General features: G+C 40.1%; 1 protein-coding gene across 4 annotated transcripts; it reads right to left on the reverse strand.

Moving 5' to 3' along the window:
* Window positions 1-319: 319 nt before the first annotated feature.
* Window positions 320-17,457, reverse strand: znf821 (zinc finger protein 821). 4 transcript variants are annotated; one of them, XM_053322770.1, is made up of 6 exons: window positions 17,357-17,457; window positions 8,832-8,963; window positions 8,572-8,690; window positions 6,807-6,905; window positions 5,879-6,045; window positions 320-4,121 (listed from the first exon to the last, which is right to left on the reverse strand). In XM_053322770.1, exons 1-6 carry the CDS (start codon window positions 17,358-17,360, stop codon window positions 3,161-3,163), a joined length of 1,482 nt encoding a protein of 493 aa, XP_053178745.1. In that variant the 5' UTR covers window positions 17,361-17,457; the 3' UTR covers window positions 320-3,160. The 4 variants fall into 4 exon arrangements, with proteins under 4 accessions (XP_053178745.1, XP_053178738.1, XP_053178729.1 ...); XM_053322763.1 differs by lacking the exon at window positions 17,357-17,457 and adding an exon at window positions 14,271-14,527 and having other exon boundaries at window positions 8,572-8,687; XM_053322754.1 differs by lacking the exon at window positions 17,357-17,457 and adding an exon at window positions 14,271-14,527 and having other exon boundaries at window positions 6,807-6,902.
* Window positions 17,458-17,519: the final 62 nt, after the last annotated feature.

Genomic DNA, 17,519 nt, shown 5'->3' on the forward strand with positions numbered 1-17,519 from the left:
ATTCTGTCTTTTTATATAAAATCTTAATCTGAAAAAATAACTTTAGTACATTTTCTTTACTGCAACTGACCCTCTGAATCATTCCTACCAGTGTATATATCATTAAATATGATTGCAGTTATACTATGTTATCAGTCAGTCATTAACTGTTTACACTAGTTATTGATGCTTCATGGGATGTTGACAAAAGCACCAATTATCACATAAAATGTCCTTAATAGCTGCTTACAATTCCATTATAGTAATAACTTATATAGTGTTAATATACATAAATGCCCATAAAACAAGAAAAGGAGTGAAGTGACACTGGCCATTATCATTATAGTAAAGTCAATGTTTATTTCCACATTCTTTACCAGGTTTCATCTTGATCTGTACATCTGTTAATCCAGTAACAGAGGATGGCGGCCCCCAAAGTGCCATCCAGTCAGAATGCATTGATATCGCAGCTAGCGTGAATGTTCTCATTAGCAGTTTAGCTCATTCATTTGGCCTTGTTCAGAGAGATTTGACGTTGTAAACATGGACATTGAGAGAGGAAAATCCTGATAGAATTAACAGAAAGGCCAACGTTTTTTTCTTCTTTTTTTTTTTAACAACACATTTCTTTTGATTAAACTGTAAAAAACAGGCAGGCATAAAACTAACAGTAGAACACAAGCTCATATTCAATCATTCTAGGACAAGTGCAGTTTCACGACATGCAGTGCTTACCTAATCCATAATGAAAGTACTGCTCATAAAGACGGACAGAAAACTTGAGAGTTCATAGTACTTCCTTTGTGACAGTATGTCAGACCACAGACACCACAGTTTTCTGTCGCCGCCTTCCACTGTCGGGCAAAAGGGGATCACAGCAATTTCAAAGAGCAACCTCTGAGAATACCTAGTATTCATAGTCGGAGAGAAGAGAGAAATAAATGACACCCGAAGACTTTGTCGAGAACACTGATCTGCCCTTGGTACAGTATGTCATGAATAGGATGGCAGTGAGACCCTGTTGCTTTCACGTGCTGAATGAGGAAGAGAAAACAAATCTTAGAGGACGACACGTCTCTAGAAAAGTCACGCTAAAAACGGTTGCTATCACATCGTATGATAGATCTATAAATGAGTCTTATGGACCAGGGTGTTGTATCTAGGCTTCGAGCCCTCTCACTGAGTTAAATTGCCTGAGAAGCTAAACTCTTTACATTGAAGTCTGTTTAAATTAAAAGTTGCACTCTGCATAGTTTCAGTGAAAAGTGAACTAATTTCCCTTGCAATAAATAAAATATCCTTTGCATAGAAGTTTGATGCACTCCTAGAAAAGCTGCTGAAGATGAAAAAAGCTTAAACTCTTAAAACTATTATAAGTCTCTAATAAATTTGCTGCTTCAGCAAACAGCCAGGTAGACTGACTCTGGTCTAGGAGTGACTCAAACTGAACCAGTACTCATTTGTGTCTCTGACATTCTTTGAGGAATATTTCAGAAACTGGTCATTTGACAATGTAAATGTTTGCATCTGGAGACGTGAAGTCAAGAAAAATAGGAGGTAACTTTACCTTAAACAAAAGAGGGGAGAGGGGTGTGGGGGCGGGTGGTCCACCCTAGACATGGCCTCAAATTTAAACATTTACAAGTGACGGTAACAAAATAATCAAAACATTTCCACAAGAAAAATATATTCACATCATATTGCATAAATATGTGCTGGAATGAGGTTAATGAATATAGAGTAATAAAATCTCTCTCCCAAAATGAGCTGAATGTATCATGAAATTAGCCCCAGTGCTCAGTAGCGGGTGGGGAAAATGAAAACGAGTTCCCCTTGTCGTACTGTATGAATCATTATTAAATATGCTTCGTCAATTCTGCTGATGCAGGAAATAAATTAAGATAGATTTTGAAGGTACTGCAGCCTTACAAAGCATGTGAATGCTACACAGATTGCATGAAGCAAAGCATCGCATTAACTGTGTCAAATTTTCTATAATAAAAACCCCACTTTCATTTTGTAATTCACTCATAATGAAGCAAACTAATGCATCTCTATGGGCATAATTCAAGTAATGTAACAAATTATGTTCTTAACATATTAGGAACTGTTTCATTGTGACCACTAAACGGAACATTTCTAATACAATATTCCTTGATGTGATGAGCCCAAAATATATATATAAGAGGTAACTAATGTATTGTACAGTACAGTAACAGCAGCACAGACTGAGTTTTTATGAGCTAAAGAAAAAGCTCTGTAACAGAAAATATAAAACATTGGCAGAATATTTGGAGTGTGACGATGCACAGAAAGGAAAAGAGATTGGCAAAGAGAATGTAAGAGGCGTATGCATTGAGTTGTACAACTCAGGAGATGAGGGGGAATGTTGCTAAACACTGGCCGTGTTCAATAGGACAAAACCTTCATAGTATCACACCTGGCGAATACATGTGGTACCGGTGTGTTTATGAATAAGCTGCTCCTGTGAATGTTTTTGTCCTATTAAAAGTGCCTGAGTGATAAATGCAAACCCAAATAGTGGAAAACAACCTGCATCCTCTGTAGTAGTATACAGTACATATAGAGCTTTGGAAGCTTGGAGTTGGAACGCAGTAAGCCACAGGACAGAGGGCGCCACCACGGCACCGGCTGAGGTAGTAGTGTGACTGAATGTGAACTTCCCAGGGACTCACGGTGGCAGCTTGAAGAGAGGTGTAGCTACCGGTAAACCTGAGTCACTGGGCTGGCGGAGTGGACCAGAAAGGAGGGGGCTATGGCTACAAAGTCCCTACTCCTGTCACTGAAGGTCCATGTGCAAAAGACTTTTCTCCTCAAAGGATAACTGCTCCTACTTGAATGAACTGTGTTACATCTGCTAGCCCACTGACGAACAGATAAATCTCTTTACAACATGCTTTTATGTCATCATCCATACAATATGAAACATACTCAACCCTGTTCTTAAGGTTCTCTAGACTGTAATAAATTAGGAATTGAAGTAGTTTTTGTTGTATTTAACAAAGCAGTTTTTTGTGTGTGAAGCTGTGTGAAGCACCCTGGGAGCTGGGAGTAAACCAGCTGGGAATGCTTCACTGCGGCCATGGCAGCCTGATGGTGAAGTATGGAGGTTAATGATGCTGCTAGAGGCCAGTTGGTTTCCTCCCCGGCGACCAGGTCTTTATGGCAGCTTCATGAACAGACCGTTATCAATAGAAGGGACAGGCATGGGGCAGGGGAACTGAAAGAGACTCATGTCTGCTGTGAGGGCGGCCATAGCAGCGGGGTCATGCTCTATCTGCGTCCTCAGAGCGGGGTCGATCTTCTCGAGTCGCCGCTTGATCCTCTTGGCCTCCCTCTCGCGGATCAGCCTGGCCTGCCTCTTCTCAGGCGTCTCGTTGGCTCTCTTTAAACGCATGGCCTCCCTGTCCCTCTGCAGTCTGCGTGCTCGCTGTTCCTCTGATTCCTGCATCCTCTGCATGCGCTTGGCCTCTCGGTCCCGCAGCCTCCTTATCTCCCTTTCCTCTTCCGTCTCACACGCACGCTTATTCTTCTTTGCCGTGCGCTCGCGCTCCAGTCGCTGCATGCGGGCCTCCAAGGGTTCATTCTTCCGGCGCAGAGCCCATTTTCGCATCGGGGACTGTGCCTCCACCAACTGCTGATAGGCCACGCAGCTGTTGCACACAAGCAGCACCCCGGCAGGATACACAGGCATAGGGCTGAGGATGTCTGGGATAGGAGGAAGGCCAGAGGAAGAGGAGTTAAGAGCATCGGGGATAGACGCAAGCGATGGCCCTTCAGAGAGGAGACTGTCGGGCAGTGAGGGGAAAGAGGGCCCTTGCTCGGAGCCTGTGCACAGTCCCGGGCCATGACATGGTCTGGGGCCTTGACATTGGCTGGATAAGTGGCCTGGTCCCTGACAAGTACGATGGGCTTGACATAGGTTGGTGTTGGGGTCAGGAGCTTGACATGACTGAGGGCCCTGATATGAACTGGGGCTGGGGCCTGGTCCGTGACAGGAGCGAGTGCCTGGGCCCGGGCTGGACATGGGGCTGCTGGACAGCGACTGGGACACAGAACATGAGTCCCTCTCATCGGAGACATCCATCCTGGTTGTGTCGAGAACATCTTTAAGCTTCTCCCTGAGAAACAGAGAGAGCATTAGCCTTCACTGGTGAACCTGTAGCTGAGTGAGGCACCATTTTAAATTTAAACTACAGGTACTAATGAATGATATAAATTCATTCATCACGCTGCTATAGTGACATGATTTGAAACAGTTTTGTCTGGTGGGGAAAAGATGACTCATCTCATCTTACTCATTTCTCAGTCCACTCGTTTCAGTGGTGAGTAAGACACTGTGTCATGTGACCTGTGATTAGCTACAAAAAAACAGTTTGGTATTATTACTACCTTTAGAGGACTCTTATCAGAAATCCTGGGTGAGCAAATACATGTATGTCAGATGTGCCTTATGAGATTAATGAAAGAAACTGATTAAGACAAACTAAAATATAAAAATACAATTGAGAATTTTTTTTACATTTATTGATACTGTTTGTCTGCCTCTCTATTGACATTCAAGTTGTTACTTTAAGACATAATCCATTTATAACTGTTATCTAAAGATTCAGCATTTTGCAGGTTTATGGGGCATTTTATTGTAATTGGCAGTGTTTAACATCCCTATCATCTCTACAGTGACATACAACATATATTTATGTACATATAGGTCTTCTAAACTAATTACTTCATTAAGAGTTCATCATTGCTGCCTATAACAAAGAGCTGTTCCACACACCATTAAGATGCAGCTTTTCAAGGACTCTGCTTGGTTAGAACATACAGTACTGTGCAAAAGAAAACGGCTTCTATTGGCTAAAGTGTGTAAGTATTCAGACCTTCCCTTACACTTGCGCAATAGCAGGAACCTGGCTCTCTTAAACCTAAATGGAATTGAGCCTCAATTAAGAATAATATTTAATAATTAATGTTAAATTTTGTGTACATATTTCCTTTATTTTCAGTTTGTATGATGGTGGTGGCCTAAGACTTTTTCATAGTACTGTACATATGCAGGTTTTTCTGAGGATAAACTAACATTTGCACATGCACTTTTCCCTCCCTGTCAGAAATACTGTATATTACATACAGCTTGTATGTTTCTCCTTCTACTTTGTGTCCTGACCTTGCCAGTGCTGCTTAAACTTGAAACATTATGGCAGTTGCTAAGCAACATGCAAGTTTATTTCCATTAAATCTGTCATTCCCGTACTAATTTTATTCATCCCTCATGTTCTGCATCCTGCCTAATCACACACTTTTGAGAACAACAGCTCTATTGTGTTTGAGTGTGGTTCATTAAAGACTATTTAATGTATCTTTAAAATGTACAGGGCACCTGTTTATACTTACTTTATAACAAAAACATTGACTAGAATTTAAATACTTTGTGACCAACAGTTTTAAAACCAAAACGTCACTGTGCTGCAGCATCAATCATTCTTCATCTGTACTATTTAAAATGAGTTTCTCCTCTTGAATCAAGTGATGTCTGTCTGCTGAACATAACTGAACCCTCAGATCTGGTTTTAATATTTAAAGATTAATGAAATCATCAGGAATATGATCGGCCAGGAAGTCAGGAAGATAGAAACCAACTATGAGGTGCATAATGTATTGTATATTATCTATTTACTATGAAATGTTTATTTATTATCTTTAATCTTTTAAAAAATCCGTGGAGAGACTTGACTTAGCATTTTACTTTAAAAAATGTTAAATACAAAATATAACTTGTCTGATATCAGATTCATCTACATATTTATTTGAAAAAAAAAAAGCACTGTGCTTTCACGATCTAGTGTAAGATGAGAGCTACACTGGAAAGGAGCCCAACCTGTTAAAGTTGTTGGTGTCTGTGAAGTGTGCACCACAGACAGCGCAGTTGGACAGGCGGTCCTCCGAGTGGATGAGAAGATGCCGTCCAAGCGAGCCAGGCGAACTCAGGGCTCGCCCACACACTGGGCACACATAGCTCTTGGTGTTGCTCATCATAGTCGTGTGCTATTAAAGACAGAAAAACAAAATAAGAACAAGAAGCTGTGGTAAAAAAAAAGAGATGTTTTAAGTATACTGCCGACAGGAAGGGAGGAAACTTTATTAATGTAATTAGTTGCTCTGAATAGGAAGAAATGAAGGTTAATTACAGGAAGTTGAAGAAGTAATGACACTTTTCTTGTGGTATAATTTACCGATCATACAGATGAAAACAACAATATTGAACATATTTTTAAACTCCAAGCAATCAATGTTTTACAAAACTCAAATATTAAAAACAAATTCTTAACTTTAATAGTATCATAATGGACATTAATTATCATTTCCTGTAAAGTGCTTTTGTGCCATAAGCAAGTGATGTTAGTATATATTATTTTGATGTTAGTATTATATATAGTATTTCCTGCTCTAAATCATCTTAAAGTAACATTTTAAATGACGCTTTGTTACTTTAAAAACTTGTGTAACAAAAGTTATCACACAACTTTGAAAATTAAGTTTGTAGGTTAAAATCATATTAAATATTAGTTATTCAATTTAAAAGCATTTAAATGGTTTGATATGGTGCTCAGAGTGCTCAATCATACCAGTCGACACCTTCTTTGTCCACCTGTATTTCATTGAAGTACTGATGCTAAAAGCTGCTTAGGGGCTTTAAAGGTGACGACCCACAACCAGCTTATTTGAAACAGACTGCAAATAAAGCTGCTTTGTTTACATGGTTCTGTGCTCGAATTAAGACAGGGCGAGACCAGTCTTGTTCTCACCTGGTAGACATGAGAGATGAGCTTCTCAGGGCTGCTGAAATCCAGCGTGCAGAGAGGACACACAAAGTTGTTGCTGTGGTCTGACCCTTCCTCGCTCTCCTGAGAGAAACCAAGCACCATTACAACACATTTCAGGAGAAAAACACAAGTTCCCAAGCATATTTACATCCCCTACACTTTCATATCCATGCTCATATTTCAGCCCAACATTTTAAGTTAAAACAGATGAAAACGTCTTTGAGTTACTATTTAAATTAGTGAGAGGATGTTTTTTTATTATGTAAGGTTCATTGCACCAGCTATATGATTGGTGCATAGAGAATAAGTCTACCAGCACTACACTTTTTTTTTTTTATCTCTCGCTGGGTCTTCGTGGACAGACTAGCCGTTTCACATGCTTCCAGCTGAAGCATCTCTACATGTGTTATATGGTGATGTGATTCTGAATGAGCAGAATTCTCACAACCCCCAATGACTCACTAACAGTGACATGATGCCATCTACTGTCACAGATGTGACTCATGCACAAGCTGAAATACAGAACGTTTTCTAACAGAAGGTCCAGACACAAAACATATTGGCTGATGCCAGTGGTGTACCAAATTGAAGTGCTTGTGATTTTTCCTTTCCATTTTTGTTTAATGAGTAAGGGGATACTGATTTATTCAAGCACTGTTGCACCCTGCACAACTGTTAACAAGTTCACTTTAAAATCCTCAAACAAAAAGATGCTTTTACTTACCAATTTTAATCATTACACATGATGATGGTGAACACGATTGGTTATTAAGTTGAACAAATTTCATACATGACAAAGACAAACCAAAGAGGGTATCACATAAGTGTTAGATAAACATCAGTGCACAGCGACTGAATGAAACCCAGTTTGAGTTTTACACTTCTAACGTGAGCTAATGAGAATGAAACGCTGAAAAATAGCAGATATAACACATAACACTACTTCCTGTTCCTGTTATCACTCAACAGAATTTCAGGCAAAGTACCTGCTATTTTTCTCAGGTGTGAACTCACTTAGACTAACCGCCATTAAAACTGCAGTCACATAGGTTACTTTAACACACATTACATACTGATCTTTATCCAAATTAGCATTCATAACACATGGGGTTTCACCCACAGCTAGAGGATAAGAGATTTAAAAAACCTGCGGCTATAAAGTTTATCATTTTTCTCAGCCCACAGAAGTCTTGCCACAACCATAACTGCTTTGAAACCCTGCGAATCTATGAACCACATGAGTTGTGCAATACAAGGTGTACAATTTAGACGATACGGGACATCAACGACCTGAAACAAAAGATCATTGATCCCATTGCCACCATTGATGAGGCTATGCTGCAGTGAACATAGCAAGAAATGGAGTCCCGTCTTGATGTGCTTCGTACAACTAATGGTGCCCATATAGAGGTGTATTAAATGAGGCAAAAAAACTTCAACATCTTCTCCTCATTTTGTGATCATTTCCACATATTTGTCTATTCATTTGCTTTTGTAATAAAGAGACTTTATGGACACCCTGTATATCTCCAGATGAAACTGGGCACCTTTATGGTGAGGCTGCACAGTTTCTGCTAAATAGTTCAACCTATAATAACTTGTGCATGTTTCTTAATGAGACATGTTCAATTTAATTGTACTGCACCTGAAATGTTATGTAAAAGGTATATGGACCATTTTACACATTTTCCTTTGTTATACTTCTTCAGCCACTTTTACTGGTTAACGTGTGTAGTGGCCCTCTCACCTCTTTGACACCCGCTCCTTGTAGGCGGCACTGTGTTCTCTTGGTGGTCATGTGGTCGTCGGCTGAGGCGTTGGAGGACGAGTCTTCACCGTGGTTGTCAAGGTCACTATCGCTGTCTTCTATGGAGGCAAACACAGCCCTATCAATACAGACAGACAACAGAACACAGAGCAGGGCTTACTCTCACTAACACCCCTCAGTCCAAGGATGTCCTACAGAGTCCATCCAGTCCTTTCCTGTCACATCCCTCCATCCTGTACCTGAGATGCTATCCTGTCCAAGGACCTCCTGGGAGTTGTTGCTGCAGCATTCACTGTCCTCGGTGAATTCGTCCCTGCCATCCATGTTAATAGTGTGCTGAAGTCCTGTGATGCCTGAAGTGTGGAATGGCCCTGGAGATCAAAATAAATAACAATCAGTCATGGAGTTGTGTGACTGGGAAGACAAGCGAGGAGTGCGACACCACAAGTAGGTAATATGCCATTATATGTGAGATTATATAAATATGTCTATTGTGCCATTCTGTTCATTGCTTTATGGAAAAGTTTGTTTTTTATGATTGTTGCATCAATGTAATAAAGTACCATATGTCAAGTATTTCATTTGCTGGATTTGCCAAAAACGTTCCCGTCTCATTATTCCAATGTATCATGTATCAGGATGTATATCTATACTGTTTTATATAAAATCACACATACCATGACAGAGGATTTAATTTCTATTGTGTGCTGCTAAATTTTCACATTGTATTTTAAAGTAATGTGATAATGACACAATAAAGTTTCATACTGCAAAACCATTGTTTTAGTTTAAGGAAAGCTCTAATAGTGTTTGTTCATTTAACAATGAATCAATGGTTGAATCAATGTCAAGAATAAGAGGTGAAGTCTGCAGGTGAAGCCAGTGTGACAGGTTAAAAGGAAATTATTTTGATGGTTGCCTTTGCATAAAAAATTACAAGACATATAAGTAGAAGAACAAACCACTCATCTCAGATTTCAGAAAATAGAGACTTTTTTTAACATATGACAGCATCATTTCCTGTATACCATGAACCAGAGAGACAGAACAACAGACAGACATTGTGGTGGTGGCCCTCCTTACAGTAACAGGGGCCTTTTAAAAATAAGTTCATAATATATAGCATTGCGTTAAACATGTCAGTAAATAAGGCTGTTTGAACACAGACATTTTTGTCCATACACTGCATCAAGCATTGGAGTGCCTTATCTCCATGGCAACATAGAAATCTACTGTCAAAGCATACAGCAAGAAGGTATGAATTTCCAACACTGATCCATTCATTTATAGCTGTGTATCTTCTTTTGTCCATGGAAACAAACACTTTACATTTTTGTGGAAGATGTGTCCACGCTTCTGATGTCATTTGATGAAGCAGAGAGGCAGAGACCATTCATGCATAAAGGCAACAAAATTGATCAGAAAGCCTCCTAAAACGCATCAGCTAGAAAATAATTACAAATTTACATATTTCTCAAGAACTTCGAGAAATGGTAAAGCAAGCCTGCTGACATGTATATATGTGCACACACACAAATTGACTTCATTTGCATCCCAACCCCCACTTTTTCACACACATGTACACAGAGATACATGCTAGCTCTGTTCGACAGCCATGCTGCAGTCCCACAGGGGAAGCAGCCTGTACTATTTTCCTCTAGCTAACTGCCTTGCTACTCAGTGTGTTCCTCTCTCTCTCTCTCTCTCTCTCTCTCTCTCTCTCAGTACCACCCACACACTGAACAGCCTGGCTTGCCCTCTGTCCTCCCTGCTTGTATGTAGCTCTGACTACTTCCATATCTATACCATCAGCTCTGAGGGGGAGGATAAACCTTCATAGCATGAAAGCCCATATGTGGCTCATTTAACTCCTTGAGATGCCACTCTTTTGTTTTATCGCTGCTCTGTTGGTTTGCGGGATCGGGTGGAAAAAAAAAAAAAAAAAAACCTTCACTTTTCTGATGATCACACTTGACCCTGCACAACCGTATTTAACTGCCAACGCTGCTTCACTGGAGACAGTTTAGAAACGTTCCTCTGGCATTCGCACACACAGAACATCTCACTTCAGATGGCTGAAATTAATGACAGCTTAAAATTCAATTTTCTTCCCTTGTGCGCTCTCTTTCCATTAACACAGATCAGAGATGGGAGAGAGATCCTGACTTCAGTTACCTGAGACTGACAGAAGTAATTACAGCCTTCGTCACAATCCTGAGGTATCACACACCACACACACACATACACACACTCTCTCTCACTATGTTAGAGGAAAACAATAATTCTGCTGTTTTGCCTCTGGTGAGAAGTTGGTATGTGAACACAGTTTGGACACCACTTTACCATAGAAACCCAAGCATTCATTAGCATTGGAAGAGTGGGTAAGAGTATTGAACTATGAACTACTACAACGAGCAGGCTTCACAGCACATAGCCAATGATTGATGTGTGAGAGATACCCATCCCCCCACTGCTAGGCTCTGTCTGTACATCTGTCTCTCCTCACCCCCCCCTCCTGCCTCAGTCTCTGCCACTGTGATGTTATCTCTGAGTCTGTGTGTCTGTAGGCAGGAGGTGACGCAGTGTCTGACTGAATCCAGACAAAGAGACAAACTCATCAGCCAACAGACACAGAAGAGGGAGAGAGGAGGAGGAGGAGGATGGGGGTGTGTGTGTGTGCGTGCGTGTGTGCGTGTGTGTGTGTGTGTGTGTGTGTGTGTGTGTGTGTGTGTGTGCGTGTGTGTGTGTGTGTGTGGGAGGGGTGTGGGGGGGGGGGGGGGGGCGTGCAAAACAAAACAGACAAAAGATAGAATGCCAAAACTCTACTCAAACACCAAGCAATGGGGGTCCTGTTGAATTCAAAGCCCCCTCCTTCTTCTTCTTTTCAGCCACCATCCCCTCCAAAACACACACACACACACACACACAGAGAGAGCACCGTCTGAATGTGCAGGAAGTGCTGGGGCCCCTGTCTTCCATCGACGAGAACAAGGATGGTGGGCCAGACGTCTGATCAATTTTTACTTTGACCTAATATCACAGAGAAGGTTAAGTCATTAAATTATGTTTCCTCTTATGTTACCTTTCTTTTTCTTAATGGAAGACTTTGTCTGGTTAGTGTTACACCTGAAATGAACACAAACTCCTCTCCTGGATAAATCCCACAAAAATGTCACTTTTATGTACATACTAGAGACTTTTGATCAGGCCACAAGACTACACTGTCATCCTTAGGACACATAGTCAGGGAGGATTTGTGCTGAACATCTCTTGAGTTTTTAAAAAGCTGAGTTGTTTGGCACATCCTCTGTACTTTTCACAGTAGCTGAAATGCACGTCAAAGTACTAAAAATTGTAGCTTCTGTCTGCACACACTTACTCAAAAAACAGAATGTTCTGAGATGTTGGTTAATCTCTCTCCTTTTCAGTGCTATAGTGCAACCACATCAGTACCTATACTGCCAACATAAAGGACATATCCACTTTTCTCCAGAAAGCACACATCACCTCCAGTCCCAATTAACTTTTATATAAGAGTGTTTTTTTTCTTGACGTTGTTGTACATCAAACTCAAGGAGGAACACAAATAGCCAGACAGACAGCACTGTTGTATTATTGTCTGGAATTCCCTGTGTGTGTCCGTGTGTGTGTTTGTGTGTGAGTGTGTGTCTTTGTGCGTGTCAGCCCGCCTGCCCGTCAGACTGTCTCCCTGCCTGTCTGGTCTGTCAGTCTGTCTGGCTTGACCCTCTCTGGAGAAACAGCTCCGTGCATACAATTCATACCTCACAAGAAAAGACAAGTAAAACAATCAAAAAGGCAAAAACTGAGGAAAGTCACACAGAGGCCTGAATTCATACACCGGCTAAGCTGCAGGAGGTGCGGTTTGTCCGTCTAGAAAAATGTTTTGGCATTTGTCACAGCATGAAGTGCACATTAACACATGCCACCATTAAACTGTATAAAGCCCTCCTCAGCATGTTCCACGCCGGGCTCTCCCAGAACTGTTACAGAGCAGCAAATGATCTCATTAGCTTGTGGGGATTAACTACGGTCACAAGTGCAAGATGTATTTCAACTACAGGTTAAACAAACTATGTTTAGAAAGGAGCATACATAACTTCAGTAGATTACACTGGGCAATCTACTTTCTGTGGGCTGAGGTGTCTTAAGTGGTCAGTGGTGTCTTAAGTGGTCAGTGTATTATCCACCAACCAGGGGATGCAGGCAGCAGAGGGCACCACACACTCAGGGAAACTGTCAATATACCCACACCAGGGTTCAATGCTGCGTCAGTTTAGTATGTCAATATGTCATATATTTTATTAGGATATTAAATGGAAGGAAATTATGGTGGTACAGTATGTAAATGTGCAGTGAAATTGATGAGATGCAGGAGAGTCCTGTATGTTCAAGGACAAAGTGCCTCATTAGAAGTTTATCAATATGAGAAAATGTGATGGAATGATCTTAGTCTAGTAAGAAATGCTGTTGATAATTCTTTCTGAATATAACAAAAGAGGAAGGAAAAAAAGAGAAATGACTCAATTGTCATCAAAAGTCAATTTTTTAAAAATAGCTGTAGCTTCATTTAGTTTTTTTTTTAGTGTTCTCTGGTGCTCTCATTTCATCTTGTGCAAACTGAACTGACACCATGCTGATCAACTGGGTGTAAAAGTTGAGACGCATGTCCCCATCAGATCATAATCTAACAATATAATAACTGTGGTGAGACTCTACGTCTGCTTCTTCTTAACACTTAAGAGGCGTTTCGATTTGTCATCTACAGAAATTACGCCTTAAAACTAGAAATGTGGTGAGCCCTCAGCCTACGAGCCCTCACATACAGATGGAAACAACCATCACAAAACTTCCTGTGAATCAAGCTCACATATAAAATGATATGAATGATCAGACACGCCACTGAAAGTAGCGCACACTCTTTCAATCTCTAAGGAGAGTTATTTGCAGGATTATGCTCCAAGTAAATGTAGTTCATGTTAGACAGGAGATCAAGGTGATGAATTCCATTAGATATTTGCAATGACCCAACATTCCTGCGATTGTCTAGTACAAATCTACGTTTAAGTAACTACTGAATATTTACCAGAGATCACTGCATCACCATCACTGTTGCATCTATTGAACCATTTACTGATCATTTACTTCTTTGTTGTCTAGTACTTGTCCAGAGCTTCATTACTAGGCAATGAGTGTCTTTGCATCTATAACTATGTCCACCTACCACTTATGATGTCATTGTTAAATAAATAAAAAGGAAGAAAGCTCAATTACACGTCAGGCAAAAATATCTTGTGCTGTATTCTCACACAAACAAGAAGCTAAAATGGAAATGAGATATAGGCTACGTCACTGCAGTTTGTTAATGCTCACAGGAAACTAAAAGAATCTGCTGACATAATATGGTTTAAATGTAATATAAAGTATGTGATGTGTATGTGAAGAGGAAGCCTGTCTTTGGCTTTATACATCTTATCTATATGACAGTATTACAAGGTACAGCGGACATTAAACAGAGCAACTGAAACAGTGTTTATGTAGAAATGATTAAACACATTCCTGCATCCTCCATTCAAACAAGCAGATAAAAGCGCAGATAACCAGTGTGACATGTTTAACTAAGTCATGAAACAGTATCAGACAATACCTGGAATACCTACAGTCAACTTTGAAGGGGTTGGTCTGTTTTCGCCTGGACATATTATTGCCCACTCCCGATTAAAAAAAAATTCAAAAGGGATCTTCTCGTAACCCCGGACAGTTACCCCGAGACCAGTCCAGGTGTATTCCGCACTGAGGGTGCAGATGATCAACAAAATAATAAATCTAATTTTTAAAAAAGATCAAATCGTTTACTCGATGAGCGCCAATGCAAAAAGGTTTCAAAAAGAAAAAGCGGAAACATAAAAGAGTCACATTCTTGCAGCTGCTTGAAAAATAAACCCTCGATCAGGGTTTTTTTTTTTTTTTTTTTTTTTTTTTTTTTTAATGATGTCCAAACCCGAGCAGAGACACACCGAGCAGCCCCGGCCAGCTCCGATCCCCGAGCCGCTGGCAGCCGTGCGCTCACTGCAGCGCTGCAGGAGCTCAGCTGATCTGGAGCCACGCCGCACAGGATTGTGGGATGCACAGGGGCGATGGGGAGTTCACGCGAAAAGATAAAGATAGTATGATGCGTTCACGTCACACGGGGAGGAAAAAAATAATACCGACTATGAAGTAACCTCGCAAGAAAAGGAAATGCTTCGTGCCTCAGTATTTTTAAGACATAAAATATAATAAAATATATCGATGCATCGTTTTTTTGACCGTAAATGATGGGAAGACTGTAAATGATAGGAAGACTGTAAATGATGGGAAAATAGGGTCCAAGTTGAAATAAAACCGGAATTTCCTTTGATTTAGTTTGCGAGTGAGGGGAATCAGTCTTTTAGTGTCTGAGATATTGTGAAAGAATTGAAACATTTTGACATGTTTGACTTTTTTTCAATACTGAGTTGTATAAATGGATAACAGTATGAGGAACCTGAGTTATGAGTTGTTTTGTCAAAATACTTTTTTTTTTTTAAAGATGAAGAATGAACTTTGAAGCCTTCAAGTATTTTTACATTCACATCCACAATTTAGGTTTTATTGAGAAACTGGTGTATTATAAATAAAGCTTAAAGTGTTAAAGACAAACAACCAACTTTCTCCTATAAAGAGAAATAATTACTTCATTATATAATTTCTAGATCACTTTTATACTAGGTTAATTGGATTTACTACAATAACGGTCCAGTGTAAGTTAGACTCTGAGAGATACTAGATATTTGTGTCAAGTCTGATTATATTGGCAGGTATTTGTTTTCAATATGAGTGTGTAACACAGACTTTTTTATAATGATTTCTGTATTATGACTGAATTGTGACCAATCTATGTCCTGAGCAGGACATTTAACTGTTGAAACATAAACTTGTCAGTGCTCTCTGGTGGATAAACTATGTAATGGCAATACTGTTTCTGAATTACTTCAAAGATATCTGTTTGGCATTTTGGCTGCAATTTCTTGTTCCTTATATCACTAAGCAGAAGGGGTTTTTTTAGGGTAAGTTCACCCAAATTACAAAAACATGTCACAATGGAAACTGCTGAAAGCATTTTCTGTGGATTATCAAGAGTAACCAGAACATTGTTTCTGGAAAGCAACATTGTATTTTTTGTGCAATTTTTCAATGCTGTGACTGTGCAAACTTTTATTTACCTATGCTGTAGTTTGGTGGTGGCAGATATCTCAAAACCAAAACTCTCTGTATAGCTATGTACCACAATGGATAATGATGGACGAACAAAACCTTTAAACTAAAGTCCATGTTCCATATTTGCGGAAGTTTGGAGTTTTACTCAGCAACGTAATCAAGGTAGCTTTCTATTATTGTTGTGTGAGAGAGGAAGGCCCATAGAGCAGATCAGTGTTGATAAGAGTTGTTCATACAGCTGATAAGCCTCTGGGCTGTCAATTCAGAAATAAGTGACTTGATGGGTGTAGACTTGTATTAACAGTGCCACAGATACATACTCAAAGGTTTAATCAAGACTGACAATACTGCTGTGTACAATTCAGAAAAAGTCTTGAGGCTATTCGAAATATAGCATTTGCCACCAGGAAAAGCCACATTAAATTAACAGCATCGTGCATAAAAAATAGCATTTTATTTTCTGCATACATTATTTAATTTGCTTTTAGTTTTGCCAAGGCATTTTAAAATAATCATTTCTGAGATAAATTCTGTTGTGGTTTGACACTATATAAAGAAAACAGACATAGGCTGTTTTCACATTCATCTGCTGAAAGTAGATTCTCTCTCCTAATTGGAAATCTTACTTTAATGCTCAGATCATACCTACAAGCATGATTTGTGACATCACAAATAGTTTGTAAGCCAATCCTGATACAATATTCAACTTAAACAAATGTGATGTAAAAACTTGAAACCTCCAGTGTACAAACAGTGAGAACTTTAAGTAGGAGACATCTTGTGTCCAGCTGTTAAACTTGGTAGAGATGGTACCTGAGGTCTTTTTTAAGCATTCCTATAAACCATAAATACATACTGTGATGTAAGTATGAAGGTCCCAGCTTCACTGTATTTGGATCTTCTTGATACCTCTCTAAATATGATCGTTAGCCAAGCAGCTGTGAGGTTAATCATTAAAAACCTTCAAACTGCTTGAGCTATTTTACAGACCATAACTGGGTTAGTCCCTACTGTTTGGTAAACCATTGATCCATCCCAGACAACACAGTACCAACACTGGGTGGCGCCCAAACCACTGACCAGCTAATGTCATAACATCACATGTAGTCGTCATCACTGACTGCCACGAGTAAACGGACCGCAGCACGACATTGACAGGGTAAAAAACGTGTTCTTCCGCAGCGTTAAAAGGAAAATATGCCATCTCAACAAAATAATCTCGCCGTGTCATGAAATTCACGGCATTTGTGCAGCAAGTGACAGATGACACGCATAAGTGTGCAAACTAAAAGTCACATTACGCTATATTATTTAGAGTCAATCAACCGGTGAGATCAATGTATTAATGTTAGCTAGCTGGCTAAGCCCAACGTTAGCCCTTTATAGGCAATGCGAGAACGAACGATGGAAGAGAGCAAGACGGCAACAAGCACACCATAACCGGGATTAACAGTACAGTCGGCTAGCTGCAGTTCTCATCATCATTACAACATAATTAAACAGTTACCCATGTTGTCCAGTGAGCACTGGCATATCAGGCGGGAGTGTCGGGCAGAGGAGAAGACTATTACAAGCTAACGTCACTGTGCGCTGATCATCAACTGTCCGCGCTTCTTTCCCAGCCTCTGGGACATGTCAGTGTAACCCTCCGCCTGCGGTAGTGCTGAGGC

Source organism: Scomber japonicus, chromosome 1 (assembly GCF_027409825.1).
Source record: "Scomber japonicus isolate fScoJap1 chromosome 1, fScoJap1.pri, whole genome shotgun sequence".
NCBI classification, from domain to species: domain Eukaryota; kingdom Metazoa; phylum Chordata; class Actinopteri; order Scombriformes; family Scombridae; genus Scomber; species Scomber japonicus.